General features: G+C 45.2%; 1 protein-coding gene and 1 pseudogene across 1 annotated transcript in view; one reads left to right on the forward strand and one right to left on the reverse strand.

Moving 5' to 3' along the window:
- The window catches only part of LOC145411591 (selenoprotein F), a 176,239-nt gene extending 156,386 nt beyond the window's left edge, over positions 1–19,853 (reverse strand). The window contains exons 1-2 of the mRNA XM_080281600.1: positions 19,743–19,853; positions 17,390–17,517 (exon numbers count right to left, since the gene is read on the reverse strand). Coding sequence (XP_080137726.1) covers positions 17,390–17,517; positions 19,743–19,787 — 173 coding nt within the window. The 5' untranslated portion in view covers positions 19,788–19,853. The remainder of the gene's footprint in view (positions 1–17,389; positions 17,518–19,742) is intronic.
- On the forward strand, positions 17,861–17,979 carry LOC145411795 (5S ribosomal RNA; annotated as a pseudogene).
- Positions 19,854–20,569: the final 716 nt, after the last annotated feature.

Below are 20,569 nucleotides of genomic sequence, written 5' to 3' on the forward strand. Positions count from 1 at the left end.
GCTAAATGTTCAATGCTGTAGTACAATACATTCTCTGTCGAGTCGCCTGGGTTTTGGTCACACTGTTTTGCCCGTCGTATCCTCAGTAGGAATCCATCCAGATGAATTCCAAATGCCCGTGGTATCGTCGGCAATTTTACCATGTTACCGTTCCGATTTACCATTGTATCCTCGGCAAACCTGGTATGAAGTGCCGTGTGATAGCCTTCGGCTGCCAGGATCTTGTCTTAGTTTTTTATTATGATCCTCATGTTGGCTTCATTCATGTCATAGGCCTTGGCAATGTCAACTTTCCTCTCCCCTTTCTTCTTCCTCTCGATGCTTTCTAGCTTGGTGGCCTGAGGGAGGTCCCGACGCTTCTTGGGGTTCTCAGAAGGCTTACTAGGCATCATGAGCAGGGTAAAATGCAGTAACAAGGGCAGAAAATGCAGCAAGAAAAAAGCACCTTCAAATGCAATTATGCGACTGAGTGGCGCTGTGGCGGGAGAAATTTAAACAAAACATCACGTGACACCAGAAGTGTTTTTAATTGGGCGGCATCACGATCACGTCACGATAGCGGGCAGGGAAGGCTACTTGATCAGAAGTTTTCATTGGCTATCATCATCATGGAAATGTCCAGTATGAACGTGTTGGACCGGGGGTGATCGTGCTAGAGTGAACTCTGCGGATTTCACCCATTTCTCGGAGCTCTGTGCGTGTTATGCTAAAACACTCGTGTTGCAGTAATTAAATCGTATTAAATAATACTAATTAATTGCTCTCTGTGCTGGACCCGAATCGTGCTGGACTAACACGTGTTGGACGCGAGGGTACTGTATATATATATATATATATATATATATATATATATATATATATATATATATATACAGTAATCACTCCAATATCCGGATCAATAGAGCCATCGGTAGGTTCGGATATTGGTTTTGTCCGGATATTGGGCCCCAGCTTATGGACTTGTACTTACGGACCCTAACACAGAGAAACACCTATACAACTCCCTCCGGACATGCATAGCACCTATTTAACACCCAAATCACACCAATAAGGCACATAAATGACTGAAATAAATGCAATAGACACATAAAATGTGGGTTTAGAAGTATGTTCATACATTAATAAACATTCTGGTACTTATGGACTCTAACCGAACCTAACCTAACCGAACCTAACCGAACTCTGAAAAACACATTCCTACTGCACATGCATGAGGTAAGTTTAGTATGGAAAGAAGTACAGTATGACACTTTCTGGTAAGTATAGTATGGGAAAAAATACAATATGAAACATTCTGGTAAATATAGTATGGGAAATAGTACAACATGAAACATTTTGGCTACTTACAGCAAGTCCCTGGCCACCTCGATGAATAACCGCCTCCTCTCGGACTCTGACAGTAAGAACGATTTCCTGAAGCACTTGCACTACACTCTTCCTGAAGTCTTGCACTGAACTTAGTCACTAACACACAGAAGTCCGTTCTTTTCACAGTGTTCACTTTAGTCCAAATAATGTTCCATTAAATTTAAGTGTTGCACATTAACTTTTCCCAAGTTTTTTAAGTTTCCAAAGCCAAAACAAAGAAGGTTAGTTACGTTAAATTTCTTTTCTACTTAGTCTTTTCTCCCAACTTGAAAACCTTAACACAACACACCGTTTTTTTCACTGCACAACACTCAAAATTCCCGTGTGGTCTAGTGGAGAAGTTCTTGCTGTTTATTCACTGTCAGAGTCCGAGGAGTATCACTGGCAGGCGTCCAAGGGGTGCATCGGTGGGTAGTGGTGATGGCGTACCGACTACAGAAGACTCTGAAGACAGCCGCAAACTCACATCGACGGTGACTCCACTGTAGCTGATGTGCTGGGCTGTGGCTCGGAGCATGAGGGCCTGTCTTGGGAGGCAACGGAGTGGAACCAGGGCTTGGCACAGCGGGGGTCACGGGCCTGAAAAAACTGTCAATCGTTGACTGGCGCAAGGACCGGCGATTCTGGCGATTGATGATGCGCTGCTGGAAAGCACGCACTTATTCCACGAGTCCCAAGGGCCCCATCTCCCTGTCGCAGTCCGGGTGTTCCAGGTAGTCTAGGACGAACTCTAGATGTTCCGGAGTGCGCTCAGCTTAGGGATGGCTGGAGTAGTGTCCTGCTGGGCGAGTCTGCATCATCATTGCCTTCGTCGTCGGAATCTTCAAGTTCGGGACTGACACCAGCAACCGAGAAGACGCGATCTCGATATCAGACAACGTCTGATACCCAGGATAAGCCCTCGTCGTCGTCCAACCACTCACGAACATCGTCCACATCAACATCGTCGCCGTGCGTACGCAGCCGTGCATGGAAGTCATCCACGTCAAACCCTAGGAAATCGTACTCCACATCTGTTCCGAGAAGCAGGCGAGACCAACCATTTTCAAGAGTTTTCACAGGGACTTCCTTCCATGCACTAGCCCAGTTGTACAGCGCAAACTTGATGTTGTAGCGGCGAAAGGTTTTCCAAAGTCCGCTTGCCTCGAGTGTCACGTCCTTCCCTGCACTCGTCCTCGTCCTCGAGAACCACCATCACCTTGTCCAGGAACTTCCGACGGTACAGGCGCTTTGTTGCCACGATCACTCCTTGGTCCATTGGTTGAATGAGAGCAGTCGTATTAGGTGGCAGAAACATGCACCTAATACGGCCATTCTCAGCAACCAAGTCCTTGTCGCACGGGTGGGCAGGTGCATTGTCGAGGAGAAGGAGAGCCTTTACCTGGTCGCGAGGAATTCCCAGTGTCTTCGTCTGGTAATGTATGACCTCCTTGGCGAAGTGATGGTGAAACCAGTCTTTGAAAATCACAGCTGTGAACCATGCTTTCAAAGAATGGTACCATACGACAGGAAGGACATCCATCACCCCACGAAGGCACCGAGGCTGCTTTGCACGGCCAACAATAACGGGCTTAAGCCGGTGCATGCCGTTAACGCATTGGCACAACACAAAGCAGATATCCGTTCCTTAGAAAGCTTGCGCCACGTACACGCTTCTCCGTCTCATCGGCTAGAGTGTTCGTTGGCACCCGAGCGATAGAATAGGCCAGTTTCGTCTGTGTTATAGACTTGACCGAAGAGTGAGGCCCTCCCTGTCGATCAAGCCTTTCACCTTGTGCCGAAACTCGTCCACTCCATCCTCGTTAGCGTCAAATGCTTCGCCATGTGCTTTACGGTTAGTAAGGCCATGTCGCAGCTTGAACGCGAAGAGCCAACCCTCGGATGCCTTGAAGTCTAGGCGTCGTGAAGCCTTGCAAACTTCTCAGCAGCAGCCTTCAGCTCCGTTCCACGTACCATCACACCAGCTGCACGTTGCTGTCGATGCAAATCAACGTGGAGCGGTCGATCTCTGCATGCCCAGGAGTAAACATAACCTTCCTCTCCACGTTGCGTTTGCTTCTCGACGAGAAGTCAGCCGTGTACTGCATGAGCTTGTCTCGGGAACGCTTGATATCAAACAAAGTCGACCGGGCCAGGTTGAACTCGCGGAGAATGCGAGAGGAAGACCAACCCGCATCAACCTTCTCCAATATCTCCCGTTTCTTCTCCAGAGTCAACACCACTCTCTTCCTTTTCTCAGGAGGCGGGGCCATCATCACACACACTAAGAGTAGGGCAGAGAGCAGCAGGGAGGCCTTGCAGCAAAGTACGGCACAACCACAAAAAGCGAGCACGTGGGCAGCCATGGCCAAGAGCGTAGGTCTTGTCGCGGTGAGAGACAGGCGGGAAGTGGGGAGGATGCAGCGCGCTCTATCGGACGTCGGAGGAATGACGAACCAAAACAATGCTCTCACGCGGCGCGCGGCAAGTTCAAATTACAGACGGCAAAAAATCGATTTTTTTCCATTTTTTTGGATTTTCGGACCATTTTGGGAATGTTTGATTCCAGGACGATAATGTTCGGTTAGTGGGGATGTTCGGTTATTGGGCGTCCGGATATTAGAGGGATTACTGTATATATCTACATATATGTATATATCTATATATATATATATATATATATATATATATACAGTAATCCCTCTAATATCCGGACGCCCAATAACCGAACATCCCCACTACCCGGACCTTATTGTCCTGGGATCCAACATTCCCAAAATAGTCCGAAAACCCAAAAAATTTAAAAAAAAAAAATCGATTTTTTTGCGTCCGTAATTTGAACTTGCCGCACGCGCCACGGGAGAGCATTGTTTTGGTTCGTCATTCCTCCGACGTCCGATAGAGCGCCGCTGCATCCTCCCCACTTCCCGCCTGTCTCTCACCGCGACTGGACCTACGCTCTTCGCAATGGCTGCCCACGTGCCTGCTTTTGTGGTGGTGCCGTACTTGCTGCAAGGCCTCCTGCTGCTCTCGGCCCTCCTCTTAGTGTGTGTGATGATGGCCCCGCCACCTGAGAAAAGGAAGAGAGTGGTGTTGACTCTGGAAAAGAAGAGGGAGATATTGGAGAAAGCTGATGCGGGTTGGTCTTCTTCACGCATTCTCCGAGAGTTTAACCTGGCCCGGTCGACTTTGTTCGATATCAAACGTTCCCGAGACAAACTCATGCAGTACACAGCTGACTTCTCGTTGAGAAGCAAATGCAACGTGGAAAGGAAGGTTATGTTTACCCCCAAGTTTGCAGAAATCGACCGATCCACGTTGATTTGGTACCGACAGCAACGTGCAGCTGGTGTGATGGTACGTGGAACGGAGCTGAAGGCTGCTGCTGAGAAGTTTGCAAGGCTTCACGACACCCTAGACTTCAAGGCATCCGAGGGTTGGCTCTTCGAGTTCAAGTTGCGACATGGCCTTACTAACCGTAAAGCACATGGCGAAGCATTGGACGCTAACGAGGATGGAGTTCACGAGTTTCGGCACAAGGTGAAAGGCTTGATCGACAGGGAGGGCCTCACTCTCGGTCAAGTCTATAACACAGACGAAACTGGCCTATTCTATCACTCGCTGCCAACGAACACTCTAGCCGAGGAGACGGAGAAGCGTGTACCTGGCCGCAAGCTTTCTAAGGAACGGATATCTGCTTTGTGTTGTGCCAGTGCTAACGGCATGCACCGGCTTAAGCCCGTTGTTGTTGGCCGTGCAAAGCAGCCTCGGTGCCTTTGTGGGGTGATGGATGTCCTTCCTGTCGTCTGGTACCATTCTTTGAAAGCATGGTTCACAGCTGTGATTTTCAAAGACTGGTTTCACCGTCACTTCGTCAAGGAGGTCATCCAGTACCAGACGAAGACACTGGGAATCCCTCGCGACCAGGTAAAGGCTCTCCTTCTGCTCGACAATGCACCTGCCCACCCGTGCGACAAGGACTTGGTTGCTGAGAATGGCCGTATTAGGTGCATGATTCTGCCACCTAATACGACTGCTCTCATTCAACCAATGGACCAAGGAGTGATCGTGGCAACAAAGCGCCTGTACCGTCGGAAGTTCCTGGACGAGGTGATGGTTGTTCTCGAGGACGAGGACGAGCGCAGGGAAGGACGTGACACTCGAGGCAAGCGGACTTTGGAAAACCTTCGCCGCTACAACATCAAGTCTGCACTGTACAATTGGGCTAGTGCATGGAAGGAAGTCCCTGTGAAAACTCTTGAAAATGGTTGGTCTCGTCTGCTTCTCGGAACAGATGTGGAGTACGATTTTCTGGGCTTTGACGTGGATGACTTCCATGCACGGCTACGTAGGCACGGCGACGTTGTTGATGTGGACGATGTACGTGAGTGGTTGGACGACGACGAGGGCGATCCTGGGTATCAGACGTTGTCTGATATCGAGATCGCGTCTTCGGTTGCTGGTGTCAGTCCTGAACTTGAAGATTCCGACGACGAAGGCGACGATGATGCGGACTCCTCTCAGCAGGACACTACTCCAGCCATCCCCAAGCTGAGCGCACTCCGGGAACATCTAGAGTTCGTCCTAGACTACCTGGAACACCCGGACTGCGACAGGGAGATGGGGCCCTTGGGACTCGTGGAGGAAGTGCGTGCTTTCCGGCAGCGCATCATCAATCGCCAGAATCGTCGGTACTTGCGTCTGTCAACGATTGACAGTTTTTTCAGGCCCGTGACCCCCGCTGTGCCAAGCCCTGGCTCCACTCCGTTGCCTCCCCAAGACAGGCCCTCATGCTCCGAGCCACAGCCCAGCACATCAGCTACAGTGGAGTCACCGCTCGATGTGAGTTTGCGGCTTTCCTCAGAGTCTTCTGTAGTCAGTACGCCATCACCACGACCCAGCGATGCACCCCTTGGTCGCCTGCCAGTGATACTCTCGGACTCTGACAGTGAATAAACAGCAAGAACTTCTCCACTACACCACACGGGAATTTTGAGTGTTGTGCAGTGAAAAAAACGATGTGTTGTGTTAAGGTTTTCGAAATGAGAGAAAAGACTCAGTGGAAACAAAATTTAACGAAACTAACCTTCTTTGTTTTGGCTTGGGAAATTTTGATGAAAAGATTGGGAAAAGTTAATGTGCAACACTAAATTTTACTGGAACATTATTTGGACTAAAGTGAACACTGTGAAGAGAACGGACTTCTGTGTGTTATTGACTAAGTTCAGTGCAAGACTTCAGGAAGAGTGTACTGCAAGTGCTTCAAGAAATCGTTCTTACTGTCAAAGTCCGAGAGGAGGCGGTTACTCATCGAGGTGGCCAGGGACTTGCTGTAAGTAGCCAGAATGTTTCATATTGTACTTTTTTCCATACTATACTTACCAGAATGTTTCATTCTGTACTTTTTTCCATACTATACTTACCTCATGCATGTGCAGTAGGAATGTGTTTTTCAGAGTTAGGCTAGGTTAGGGTCCATAAGTACCAGAATGTTTATTAACGTATGAACATACTTCTAAACCCTCATTTTATGTTTCTTTTGCATTTATTTCAGTCATTTATGTGCCTTATTGGTGTGATTTGGGTGTTAAATAAGTGCTATGCATGTCCAGAGGGAGTTGTATAGGTGTTTCTCTGAGTTAGGGTCCATAAGTACAAGTCCATAAGCTGGGTCCCAATATCCGGACGAAACCAATAACCGAACCTACCGATGGCTCTATTGATCCGGATATTGGAGTGATTACTGTATATATATACTGTATATCTATCTATCGCCAGACGCCTCAATCCTGTTTGGGGTGACCACAAACAAATCGCCTCCAAGTCGCCCTGTCCCCCGCCATTTCACTGCCCTGCTCCCAATATACACCCCCCTCTCTCATATACCTCTCCACCCCATCCCTCCATCTCATCCTTGGCCTCCCCCTCCCTCTTCCCCCCTCCACCTCACTCACATACACTCTCTTCGTCAGTCTTTCACCCTCCATCCTCTCCACATGGACAAACCACCTCAGTGTGTTCCTCATAACGCTTCCTATCACATCCACATCCACATCCACACCACAACGCTCCTTTATATCCTCATTCGTCAGCCTGTCTCTCCATGTGACTCCACAGGCTCCTCTTAAATAACTCATTTCCATTGCTCTCACTCTTGACTTGTGTCCTTCCAACAACGTCCAAGCTTCACTTCAATACGTTAGAGTTGGTATCACAATACTGTCATGTTGTAACTTTTTCACTTCCATGCTCACTTCCCTGTTTCTTATCACTGCTTCCAAAGAACCAGCAACCTTTCTTCCCTGCTGTACCCTTTCAAGCACTTCACCCTCCCAAACTCCATCCTTACTCATCACACTACCCAAGTACTTAAACGTACTCACATTTTCCAATTCCTCACCATCCAACCTCGCTGTACATTCACTGACTTCACCTCTCTCAAAGACCATCACTTTCCTCTTCCCTACATTCACCTTTAGATTCCGTTTCTTACACACACTCCCAAACTCATTCACCAAGCCTTGCAGCTCCCCTTCGTCTTCACTCAACAACACAGTATCATCTGCAAACAACAGTACAGGGAGTTTCCAAACACTATCCTCTCTCACCAGGGCCACTCCAACATCCACTACCCTACCTTGTACCTCTTTTATTACCCCATCCATGTACAGACTGAACAACCACAGAGACATGACACATCCCTGTTTCAACCCAATTTTCAAAGAGAAAAATTCAATTAGTTCACCATCCACACGCACTGCAGTCTTCGCACCATCGTACATACTCTTCACAGCATTCAACAACTTCCCATCTACTCCATATATTCTTAACACTTTCCACAATCCTTGTCTATCCACCCTGTCATATGCTTTCTCCAAATCTATGAAAGCCGCATACAACTTCTTTCCCTTCTCTAGAAACTTTTCCACTAAAGAACTAAGAATGAATATCTGATCTACACAACCTCTTCCCTTCCTAAAGCCTCCCTGTTCTTCTCCAACTAATTTCTCTGTTCTTCCTCTAACTCTGTCAATAAGTATCCTACCATACACTTTTCCTATTACACTAAGAAGACAAATGCCCCTATGATTACCACACACTTCTTTTTCCCCTTTTCCTTTGTTCAAGGGAATAATTATACCTGACTTCCAATCCTCCGGGACTCTACCTTCCTCCCAGGCCAATCTGCACATCTTCCACATCCATTCTACTACTATCTCTCCCCCATGCTTCAGCATTTCACCACACACTCCATCAATTCCTGGGGCTTTCCCCGATTTAACTTTCTTCATTGCTTCCACAACTTCTATCCTACTGATTTCTTCCTGTCTTCTCACCTCCCTCCTCCTCCCAGCCATTCCCCAGCCACTTATACTCGCATTACTTCCATCCTCTCTGTTCAACAATTCCTTAAAGTGTTCTCTCCATCTGCTCACTTTTTCTCCCTTCTCCACTAGTAATCTACCATTTTTATCTTTCACTCCCCTGCTAACTTCACTTCCACCCTGTCTTACTCTTTTCACCTCTTTCCAGAACATTTTCTTACAGTCCCTCCACTTTACACTCAAATTCCTTCCAAATTCCTCATCCACTCTCTTCTTACTCTCTCTGACTAATCTTTTCACCTCTCTCTTTCTTTCTACATATAACTCTCTCTTCCGCCTCTCAACTTCTTCCACGCCCCAATTTCTCATCCATTCATTGTATGCTTTCTTTTGTGCTACAGCCTGTCTCACCTCTTCAGTCCACCACGCTGTTCCTTGCACCCCCATCCATCTCCTCTTCCTTCCACACACCACATCACATGCTGCACATATTTCTTCTGTAAATATCCTACACACACCTTCCACATCTCCCATCTGCTCCAATTCATATTTGCCCAATCGTTCCTCCACTTCTCTCTTATACTCTGCCTTTTTCTCATCCTCTTGTAACCTTTCCACTCTCCTTGCAACTACTCCTTCCTCTCGTCTTTCCCTTCTTCTATTCCTCCATCTTACTTGAATCCTAATTCTGGTAATGAATCAGAATAATACAATACCAAACAGATATTTCACATGTATGAGGATACACAGGATGGAGATGGTGGATTGTTTGCTCTCTCTGATTAATTTGGTAGCCTATATAGCATGATAATAATCAAAATGCTGTTAATTATAAGAAGTGTGATTACATGTATTTCCACTTGTGTATATAATTAGTGAAGAACAGATGCTCGCTTTACGAATTTGGTAATGAAAGTTAAAAATGGTAATGAAAACTGATGAGTTTGGTAATGTGGCCATTGCGATCTGGCAACTCTGTTACCCCGCCATCATCAACTGTCACAGCCTAACTCCGATTGAGAGCAGATGCTTATAGCAATGCAAGCCACAGGTGCTCATTTTTTGTGAATAAACAGTGAATAAACTGCAATACCTCGCCACTAGAACACACGGAAATTTATAGTGTTGTTCAGTGTTAAGAAATTAGAATTTAGCATAGGTGAGCAGTGTGTGAAGAATGATGAAGGAAGGGTAGTGGTGAACAGTGAGGATATTAAAGATGCATGGAGGGAGCATTATAACCGGTTGTTGAATGAGGAGTTTGACTGGGACAGGGAAGGTTTGGAGCCAGCAGATCCAGTGTCTGGCCCTTGGCCTTTGATTGATACTGCTACTGTGAGTGAGGCAATAGGCAGGATGAGGGTGGGGAAGGCAGCAGGTGTGTCTGGGTTGACTGCCGAAATGTTGAAGGCCTCAGGCGATATAGGGGTGAGTTTAGTCACTGACCTGATAAATAGGATTATTTATGAGTGTGTTGTCCCAGATGATTGGCTGAAGAGTGTAATTGTAAATGTGTATAAAGGGAAGGGTGATGCCCTGGAAAGAGGAAATTATAGAGGTATAAAGCTTTTAGATCAGATAATGAAGGTAATGGAGAGAGTTTTACAAGGTATGAGTAGAGAAAGAGTGAATATTGATGAGATGCAGTTTGGGTTTATGCCAGGTAGGGGGACCACTGATGCCATATTCATTGTTCGACAGCTTCAGGAAAAATATATTGGTAGGAGAAGGGATCTTTATTTTGTTTTTGTTGATTTGGAAAAGGCCTTTGACAGAGTCCCTAGAGAGGTGGTGAAGTGGGCAATGAGAAAGCTTGGCTTGGAGGAGTGGCTGGTTAGGGTGGTTATGGCCATGTATGTGGGTGCTCACACCCAGGTGAGAGTGAATGGAGATTTGAGTGATGAGTTTCCGTGAATGTTGGTGTGCATCAGGGGTCAGTCTTGAGTCCCATGTTGTTTATCATGGTACTTGAAGCCCTTTCACGTGACTTTAGAAACGGACTCCCGTGGGAGTTGTTGTATGCTGATGATTTGGTGTTGATTGCAGAGAATGAAAGGGAGGCGAAGGAAAGGTTTAGGAAGTGGAGAGATGGTATGGGGCAAAAGGGTTTAAGGGTAAATGCAGATAAAACAAAAGTGATGATATCTAGGGTTGGTGGCGGTACTGTCAAAGACGAGGGAGAGTGGCCATGTGCAGTTTGCCACAAGGGAGTGGGAAGTAATTCCATCTTGTGCGGTGTGTGTGACAAATGGGTGCATAAGAGATGTAGTGGTATCAGAGGTAGACTGCAAGATAATGCTGATTTTATGTGTACGGCGTGCCGGGGTGATCAGGTGGAGATTGTCAGACGTGAAAGGATTGAACTTGCTGGTGAATCTCTTGAGTGTGTGGAAGAGTTTTGTTATTTAGGAGACATGTTGTGTGCTGGAGGTGGGGCTGGAGCTAGCTCTGTGGCTAGGGTGAGAAGTGGTTGGAAGAAGTTCAGGGAGCTCTTGCCTCTCCTGACATTGAGAGGGCTCTCCCTACGTGCTAAGGGGTCTTTGTATGCAGCATGTGTTAGGAGTGTAATGCTGTATGGCAGTGAGACCTGGGCAGTGAAGGAGGAAGATATTCGCCAGCTCAGACGTACAGAAATGACAATGATTAGGTGGATGTGCAGTGCGTCCCTACGTCCAAGGCCTGGAGGGGCTGGGTTTACAATGGAAGAGTTGAGAGGTAGGATGGGACTGGATTGTATTGGTGCTGTGATGAGGAGAGGTAGATTGAGGTGGTTTGGACATGTGGAGAGGATGGGGGATGATAATTGGGTGAGGAAGGTGAGAATTGTTAATATTGGGGGTGGGGTTATGAGGGGTAGACTGAGAAAGACATGGGACGAGGTCATTAAGTGTGACCTTAGGGTTAAGGGACTGAACAGGGAGGCTGCAATGGATCATGCAGCGTGGAGAGCCGCCATTAGGTGACCAAGGCCGACACATGCAAGCATGTTGGAGCCTTTAAAAACGAAACGAGACGAAACGAAACGAAAGAATTAGCTGTGGACTGCAAACTGGCGGTTCAAACCAGTCCAGGAGCCAGGGACTTGTTGTAAGTACCCAGAATGTTTAATATTGTATAAACTCACCTCTAAAACCTCATTTTATGGTTCTTTTGCATTTATTTCAGTCTTTTATATCCCTTACTGGTGTGATTTGGGTCTTAAATAGGTGCAATGCATGTCCAGAGGGAGTTGTATAGGTGTTTTTCTGAGTTAGGGTCCATAAGTACAAGTCCAGGAGGCTGGGGCCCAATATCCGGACAGGACCACTATCCGGACATGCCTTTGGCTCTATTACACTGGATATTGGAGGGATTACTGTATACTCGTAATACACGTAGCTATCTATCTATCTATCTATTGCCAGACGCCTCAATCCCGTTTGGGGTGGCCACAAATAAATCGCCTCCAAGTCGCCCTGTACCCCGCCATTTCACTGCCCTGCTCCCAACTCACACCCCCCTCTCTCATATACCTCTCCATCCCATCCCTCCATCTCATCCTCGGCCTCCCCCTCCCTCTTCCCCCCTCCACCTCACTCACATACACTCTCTTCATCAGTCTTTCACCCTCCATCCTCTCCACATGGCCACGTAGCTAATAGTAGAATAAATTATACTACTGTATATTACATGCGGCAAGACATGACAGAAAGCAAAGCTGTAGATCTCCAATCCATCCGCCTAACAAATCGGCAGTTTTGTAGGGGTAAGGGGAGTGAGGGGGGGGTGGACGTGTGCAACTAACCCCTAACCGCCAGCTGACATGTAAAGCCGTCACAATTTTAGGCGCAGAGCAACGCCGGTTGACATGCATAGACACAAGCGTCTTCCCGCCACCCTTTGAACTTTAACTTATCCTTGCTCATCAATGGGACCACCCGATGACGTGGGGATACATTCATTTGGAAGAAGAAGAGTTGATGAGTCTTATGTATCTTTAATTTTTTCTCTAGCTGTTATAGTTTGGCAGATATTAGGGTTTGAAGTAAGGGATTTTTTTTTCTGTCACGGATATCCCCCGTAGGGAGGAGCGTGTGACATCGGAAAACCCCCGGCATGTAGGGGTTAACCATGTAGAGGTGTATGGTATGTAGGAGGACTGCTGGGCCTTGATAGCAGGCTGTGAAGCCTATGCACAGAGTTGAACACACACACACACACACACACACACACACACACACACACACACACACACACACACACACACACACACACAAAAACTGCCCTTTGGTGGCAGACTACCCTGTGCCCTTTATGTTCATTATTGTATTGGTTCATTATACAACCAAGAAGTTGTCTAAACATTGTGAACTGAAGTCACTGACTCAGTGCCTGAAGAGGGCACGATCAAAGTTAATTACCTTAGAAAGAGGGACATCAACAGAATGGGTCATACTCAGTTTCATTTCCCTGACAACCCAGACAGATATGAGATAGCAAAGGACATGGTTGTGCAGGCTTTGCCAACACCTCAAATATCTATCTATCTATCTATTGCCAGATGCCTCAATCCCGTTCGGGGTGGCCACAAACAAATTGCCTCCACGTCCCCCTGTCCCCCGCCATTTCACTGCCCTGCTCCCAACTCACACCCCCCTCTCTCAAATACCTCTCCACCTCATCCCTCCATCTCATTCTCGGCCTCCCCCTCCCTCTTCCCCCCTCCACCTCACTCACATACACTCTCTTCGTCAGTCTTTCACCCTCCATCCTCTCCACATGGACAAACCACCTCAGTGTACTCCGCCTAACGTTTCCTATCATCCACATCCACACCACAACGCTCCTTTATATCCTGATTTGTCAGCCTCTCTCTCCATGCGACTCCACAGGCTCCTCTTAAATAACTTATTTCCACTGCTCTCATTCTTGACTTGTGTCCTTCCAGCAACATCCAAGCTTCACTTCCATATGTTAGATTTGGTATCACAATACTGTCAGGTAGTAACTTTTTCACTTCCATGCTCACTTCCCTGCTTCTTATCACTGATTTCAAGGAACCAGCAACCTTTCTTCCCTGCTGTACCCTTTCAAGCACTTCACCCTCCAAACCTCCATCCTTACTCATCACACTACCCAAGTACTTAAACGTACTCACATTTTCCAATTCCTCACCATCCAACCTCGCTGTACATTCACTGACTTCACCTCTCTCAAAGACCATCATTTTACTCTTCCCTACATTCACCTTTAGATTCCGTTTCTTACACACTCACCCAAACTCATCCACCAAGCCTTGCAGCTCTCCTTCGTCTTCACTCAACAACACAGTATCATCTGCACACAGCAGTACAGGGAGTTTCCAAACACTACCCTCTCTCACCAGGGCCACTCCAACACCCACTACCCTACCTTGTACCTCTTTTATTACCCCATCCATGTACAGATTGAACAACCATGGAGACAGGACACATCCCTGTTTCAACCCAACCTTCAAAGAGAAAAATTCACTCAGTTCACCATCCACATGCACTGCAGCCTTAGCACCATCGTACATACTCTTCACAGCATTCAGCAACTTTTCATCTACTCCATATACTCTTAATACTTTCCACAATCCTTGTCTCAAATATCAAGAATGGTAAATACAATCAAAGGTGTGACTTTTCTCTCTTCGATCAAATTGCCTACGTTGATGTCATGCTGTTGATCGTTTCGTTTTTGAAGGCTCCAACATGCTTGCATGTGTCGGCCTTGGTCACCTAATGACGGCTCTCCATGCTGCTCAATCTATGGCAGCCTCCCTGTTCAGTCCCTTAACCCTGAGGTCACGCTTAATAACCTCGTCCCATGTCTTTTTTGGTCTACCTTTAACAACCACATCCCCAAAATTAATGCTTCTCACTTTCTGCACCCAATTATCATCCCCCATCTTCTCCACATGCCTAAACCACCTCAATCTACCTCTCCTCATCACAACACCAATTCACTCCAGTCCCATCCTACCTCTCAACTCTTCCATCATAAACCCAGCCCCCCCAGGCCTTGCATGCATGGACACACTGCACATCCACCTAATCATTGTCATTTCTGTATGTTTGAGCCTACAAATATCCTCTTCCTTAACTGCCCAGGTCTCACTACCATACAGTATTACACTCCTAACATATGCTGCATTCAAAGATCCCTTAGCACTTAGAGATAGTCCTCTCAGTGTCACAAGAGGCAACAGCTCCCTGAACTTCTTCCAACCACTTCACACTAGCCACAGAGCTAGCTCCAACTCCACCTCCAGCACATAACATGTCTTAAATAAAACTCTTCCACACACTCAAGAGATTAACATGCAAGTACAATCCTTTCACACCTGACAACCTCCACCTGCTCTCCTCAACATGCTGCACACACACATTTGAATATGTTGATGTCACGTAAACAGGATTTGTCTTTCGGTTAGTTCATTCATTATCTAATCCAGTGTTGCCCCATGAGGCACGTAGGAGTCCGGGGCTAGGCAAGTTGGTCCTGACATTCGTGCTGGCTGTGGCCGGCCTCACCCATCCCTGAGTGGCATTATGTGAGCAGTAAACCTCAACTACCCCTTGGATATAAACATGCACTGGCTCAATCCGACTGGAGCGCTTTAATTGCCCAATAAACCACCAGGCGTCATAATTTGGTTACCGTATATCGTTACCACGCAGCATAATAAATGGTTTCCAGGTGTACAAGAAACCACTTGGCCTGTCACTCAGTGTAGAGTCACCCACAGACAAAAGGAAGAGGAAAGAATGAAGGAAGGAAAGACAGAAGAGAAAAGATGGAAAGAAGGAAGGAAGAGAGGAAAGGGCAGGCACCTGACAGCAGTACTATTGTACATCGAGTGGGTGCATGTTGACCGCCCTCACCAACCACTTTCTGGTTAGTTATTGTTAATTTCACGCAAGTACATGTTTTGTTTGTGATATAACACAAAAAATCCCTAAAAAGGATTAACTGTAAAATCGTATTTCAATAAAAATCACAAAACTAGCTAATTTTTCTCATTTTTCCAGTAACATGTGTGACTGTCACATTTTTCTTAACAGCACAACTGTTTATCAGGATTAATCAAATCTGCTGAGTATGGTTAAGATCCTTATCTCTTGACATATTATTGATGTTAAGCACTCCTTGACTGAACCAGTCTAAACACAGACTTACTGAACTACCTTATGCCAACTACAAGAGGAGGTAGCATCATGGTAATGTTCCTCACACAACTCTTGAAAAACCATAAAACATCCAAATAAAAACATATAAACAATCCAACAGTGGTATGATGTAGGGTGATGTGCTGGTTATATAGTTTGCACAAACCATTAATATTTATATTCCATACTTTTTTGCAGATGTAACTGAGAGCAGTTCAATAACTTGTCTCTGAAAATTACATTCCTCATGATGGAATGACACAATACAGAGAGTGCCACTGTGCCACAAGTTCGTCACAATACCAGCCCTTCCTGAAGACATTAAGTTGTTATGTCTGGTTCAGTCTGGCTTGGTTAGGTTAGCTTAACCTCTATGTGCCTGGGGTTTTCCAATGTCCCACATTCCTCCCTAAGGAGGATATCTGTAACAGAAAAAAAATACCCTTACTCCAAACCCTAATATCTGCCGAACTATAACAGCTAGAGAAAAAATTAAGGACACAAAAGACTCATCAACTCTTCCTCTTTCAAATGAAAGTATCCTCACGTCTCCAAGTGGTCCCATCGATGAGTAAGGATAAATTAAAGTTCAAAGGGTGGCAGGAAGACGCTTCCAGCTGTACAAGGAAACTGGCATTGCTCCACACCCAAAATCATGACGGCCATACACGTCAACCGGTGCATAGAGGTTAAGGAATCTGATCTGCAGGGAAAATGTACTGAAAAAAAAATATTGATCAGTGAATAACTTGCCTTGGCTATGCTGCTAGAAAGGATGAAATCCATGAACACACTGATCAGTTTACATATTTACAAAAAGCTAATAAGTGATAAAGGTTACATTAAAGAAGGTACAGTACAAGTACAATTTACTTGAGGCAGTAGAAGGACCTTAACAATTCAATTCATATTCCTCCAGTTTGTTTTGTGTATTTTCTGACTATTTTCAGAAAGGTAAATAACCTTTTCCTGCTGAAAAATTTCCCACTGTTTTTATTGTGTTCTTTAAACTGAACCTATGGTTGCTTATTTTCAGTGTAATGGAAGAATCTTACTCAACGTACTCAAAGGTGGATTTCGTTTCCCAGCTTCTCAACTGGATGCTAGGTTAGGTTAGATTAAATTATTAGTCACCATACAACCAAACCATACGTGCTCCCTACGTGTCAAGTAGGTTGGTGGAGGGTTAGTGCCCCTCCCTGTAAAACAAATAACTCAGAGTCAAATGGCCACCCCATACGGGATTATGGCGTCTGGCAATAGAAATAGATAGGAACAGTTACACTAGGTTAGGTTGGGTTTAGATAAACACTTAGAGCTGGGACAGTCCCTTCCGCCATTACGCTGATGGATCAAACAAGCTGTCACAACGAAACATCTAAAAACAACTGGGAAACAGATTTCACATGAAACATTTACCACCCCAGAAATAATCAGAAAAATATAACAGCCTACCGTATCAGGAAGAAGAACTGCTTTAGTATGGTGCTTCTACTGCCTCAAATAAAACATAAGTTTACCGTAAAGAACAAACGTGATACTCACTGGAGGATATCAAGATTAAATTCCTTCAGTGTGTCACATGAAGAACATAACAGGTTGGCTTTGTTCAGTCCCACAGCAAAGCACTCCTCAGTTGACAGTTCTTGAATCCCAGCCTCTACCAGGGACACCTGTAAAAGCTGCTTGTTTAAAAACTAATTACAATGGTCACTGTTTCTTTAAACTATTGTTCCATTTTCAATTAAAAAAAAAAAAAAAAAAAAAAAAAAGGCAATCCAAGCAAAAGTATGAAGCTTATGTATCCTAAGGCTTTTTGTAATTCCTTCAGTCTACCAGTGTCGCATGCATGAAGTGACATGCTGAAAGTTACCGTTCCCTTCTCTATTTAGCCTAAATTAACCTAACCTAACTTTATCCTAGATCAACCTATATAAACCTAAACTAAACTAACCTTAATTCACGCAATGACTGATTTCACAATCTGCCTGTAACATTATATATACTGTATAATTTATATATATATATACCACGTTGAGTACACCGCTTCCCGTCCGATCAGCGAAGTTAAGCAACGTTGGGTCTGGTTAGTACTTGGATGGGTGACCGCCTGGGAACACCAGATGCTGTTGGCATAACGTTCTCCCTACGTGTCAAGTGGGGTTGGTGGAGGATTAGTGCCCCTCCCTGTAAAACAATTAACTCTAAGCCATTGGCCACCCCGTTTGGGATACATGGCGTCTGGCAATGAATGAATGAATATATATATATATATATATATATATATATATATATATATATATTTATGTATTACATATATATATATATATATGTATTACATATATATATATATATATATATAGAACGTGGTGAATGTTTTTGGTGTATCCGATAGAGCCAGGATTCCGGGGTTTGAATGATGAGTGAATGGAAGCGTGGCCCATTGGATTGGGCAATTTTGGGCTGTCTGGACATTGCTACTCCTCACCCTGACCTTGGGTGGGAAAAGAGGTCCGGATGATGATGATGATATAGATATAGATATATAGATATATATATATATATATATATATATATATATATATATATATACACTATCATCTCACCAGCCGTTTGAGTGTCCACTGCAGGACTGGCCTATCCTGACTGAAGGGGGACGATACAGCCAATGTATCTCTACCAAGTGGCTTAGGCTGTCTAGTAGAGATTGCATGTAGGGTGAGAAGTGCTTGTAAGTGTAATGTAGTGTTGGAGAGGATTTGGATGTGTATGTAGTCTGTGAACCAAGTGTAATCGGCCCGTGCAAGCCGACTTTATAGTATGCAACACTGGTTCAACCACAGTACCCCTCGTGTCCGCCAATGCAGTACATGGCCTGAAGAACGCCCCCAAAGTTTATTACCCTGGCGGGGCGCAAACCCTCGTTCTTCAGTGTACAAAAACGCACACTTTGCCACTGTATCACAGAGGCTCCATATATATATATATATATATCGACCTATACTTACCTATTGGTCGATGAGATATCCAACTATCTTCCTGACACATGTATTTGATAAAATGTTGATCAGTGGCACAATACTTGAGATAACATGCGGATACTTTCAGCAAAGCAGCCAAAAGGGCACTCTGCACATCCACAGAGCGGAACAGTAACTTCCAGCATGTCACTCCATGCACATGACATGGGTAAACCTCATCTGATCTACCATCATTCATCCACACACAAGGGATTTCTCTCTGATATTTAGCAACAACCATGGCTGGACATTCAAGCATTTTTAAGTTTTCAGTCCATCATCCATTCACGATGTAGTGTTACCTACTTCCTTCACTTTTAGCACTTTTTTTCTATCCACCCTTCTCTCTTCCTATTTCTCAGATCTTTCCTGTCATTTTTTATTACTCTCCACTTCAGGTGGTATTCATTTAGTGAGTGTAATGATTTCCTGTAAGCCTGGAAACCATTTACAATGCTGGGTAGTAACCATTTAACCAACCCATATCTGTTCCCTACGTGTCAGCAGTTGGGTTGGCGGAGGTTTATCGCCCCTTCTCATAAAACAACTCAAAAAAGACCACCTCCTACAGGACAATGGCGTCTGAGTATAGTGATACCTCATTTGCTAACGCCTTTCTTCGATGACACTTCGTCGCAAATGATCCCTGGGGTTATCATTGACCCAGAGGGTCATTCATGACCCATTGGGAGGTATTAATGACCTCATGAGGAAGAGGTTAATCGGCGACGTCCGACATACAAGTGCAAATGGCGAAAGTGTACAGAGATCACAACACAACTTGAATTCCAGTTGTGGTTTCTGCTATATTTTTATCTTTATACCTTTTGAGTCATGCCAAGTTCTAGACAGCTATACAATATATATGAGAAACTTACCAGAGTCCCTAATATCAAGAGGCACAAGCCTCCCGGATCACCCATCGCCACTAGCTATGTGTTAACATCAAAACACGTCAACGAGCCAACAACACGGTCACTATACTTCGACGCTACGTACACAGCATATAATAATTCTGTTAAACTTATAAAAGCTCATTATTATTAACTGTCTTTTCAAAAATAGATTTACACACATTTCTGCAATATTTAAAATATATTTTTATTACTGTCGAAAACATTCCGTCCACGCTCCGTTCTCCCATTGGTTGAAAACAATGAGGGAGTTTTAGATTTTCGTCTGCTACCTAGCTGAGCACAAACAGACCATTGTGACTATTCTATATGACTGGATAAACTTACGCGAATTAGCAAAACTATAGACCATTAATGTCACTAAAATACTTGTTGATAAAATATATCACACCCATGATTTGAAATGAAATATTTATTCTTGTAAAAGGTACACAGCGCTAATACAACAAAAGAAGGTTGAAATACCCGCGCGGAGGGGTGAACCCGACACTACCACCCCAAGAGGAGAGAATGAGGGGATGATACCCACCCCACAAGAAGATGACACAGAGGCTGGCTTACCTGGCACATCGTCCAGGCAAAAGTGACAAATCTCTCCCGTGACCCGGCGCTCCTCTTCCCTGCAGCCAGACCACCAAGCAGTGTACCGGAAAAGTACAATACTCTTCAGCCGGGGTGGGACTTGCAGTGGCAAAGTCCCAAGCAAACCCTCGGATGCCGAGTCCCCTGGATCGGCCTCCTACTTAACAGAGGACTAAGGAGGAGCCTCAAGGGTTGCTATCCACCTACCC

This window comes from Coenobita brevimanus, chromosome 90, assembly GCF_032717465.1.
Source record: "Coenobita brevimanus isolate Jiangsu-jjx chromosome 90, ASM3271746v2, whole genome shotgun sequence".
Classification (NCBI taxonomy): domain Eukaryota; kingdom Metazoa; phylum Arthropoda; class Malacostraca; order Decapoda; family Coenobitidae; genus Coenobita; species Coenobita brevimanus.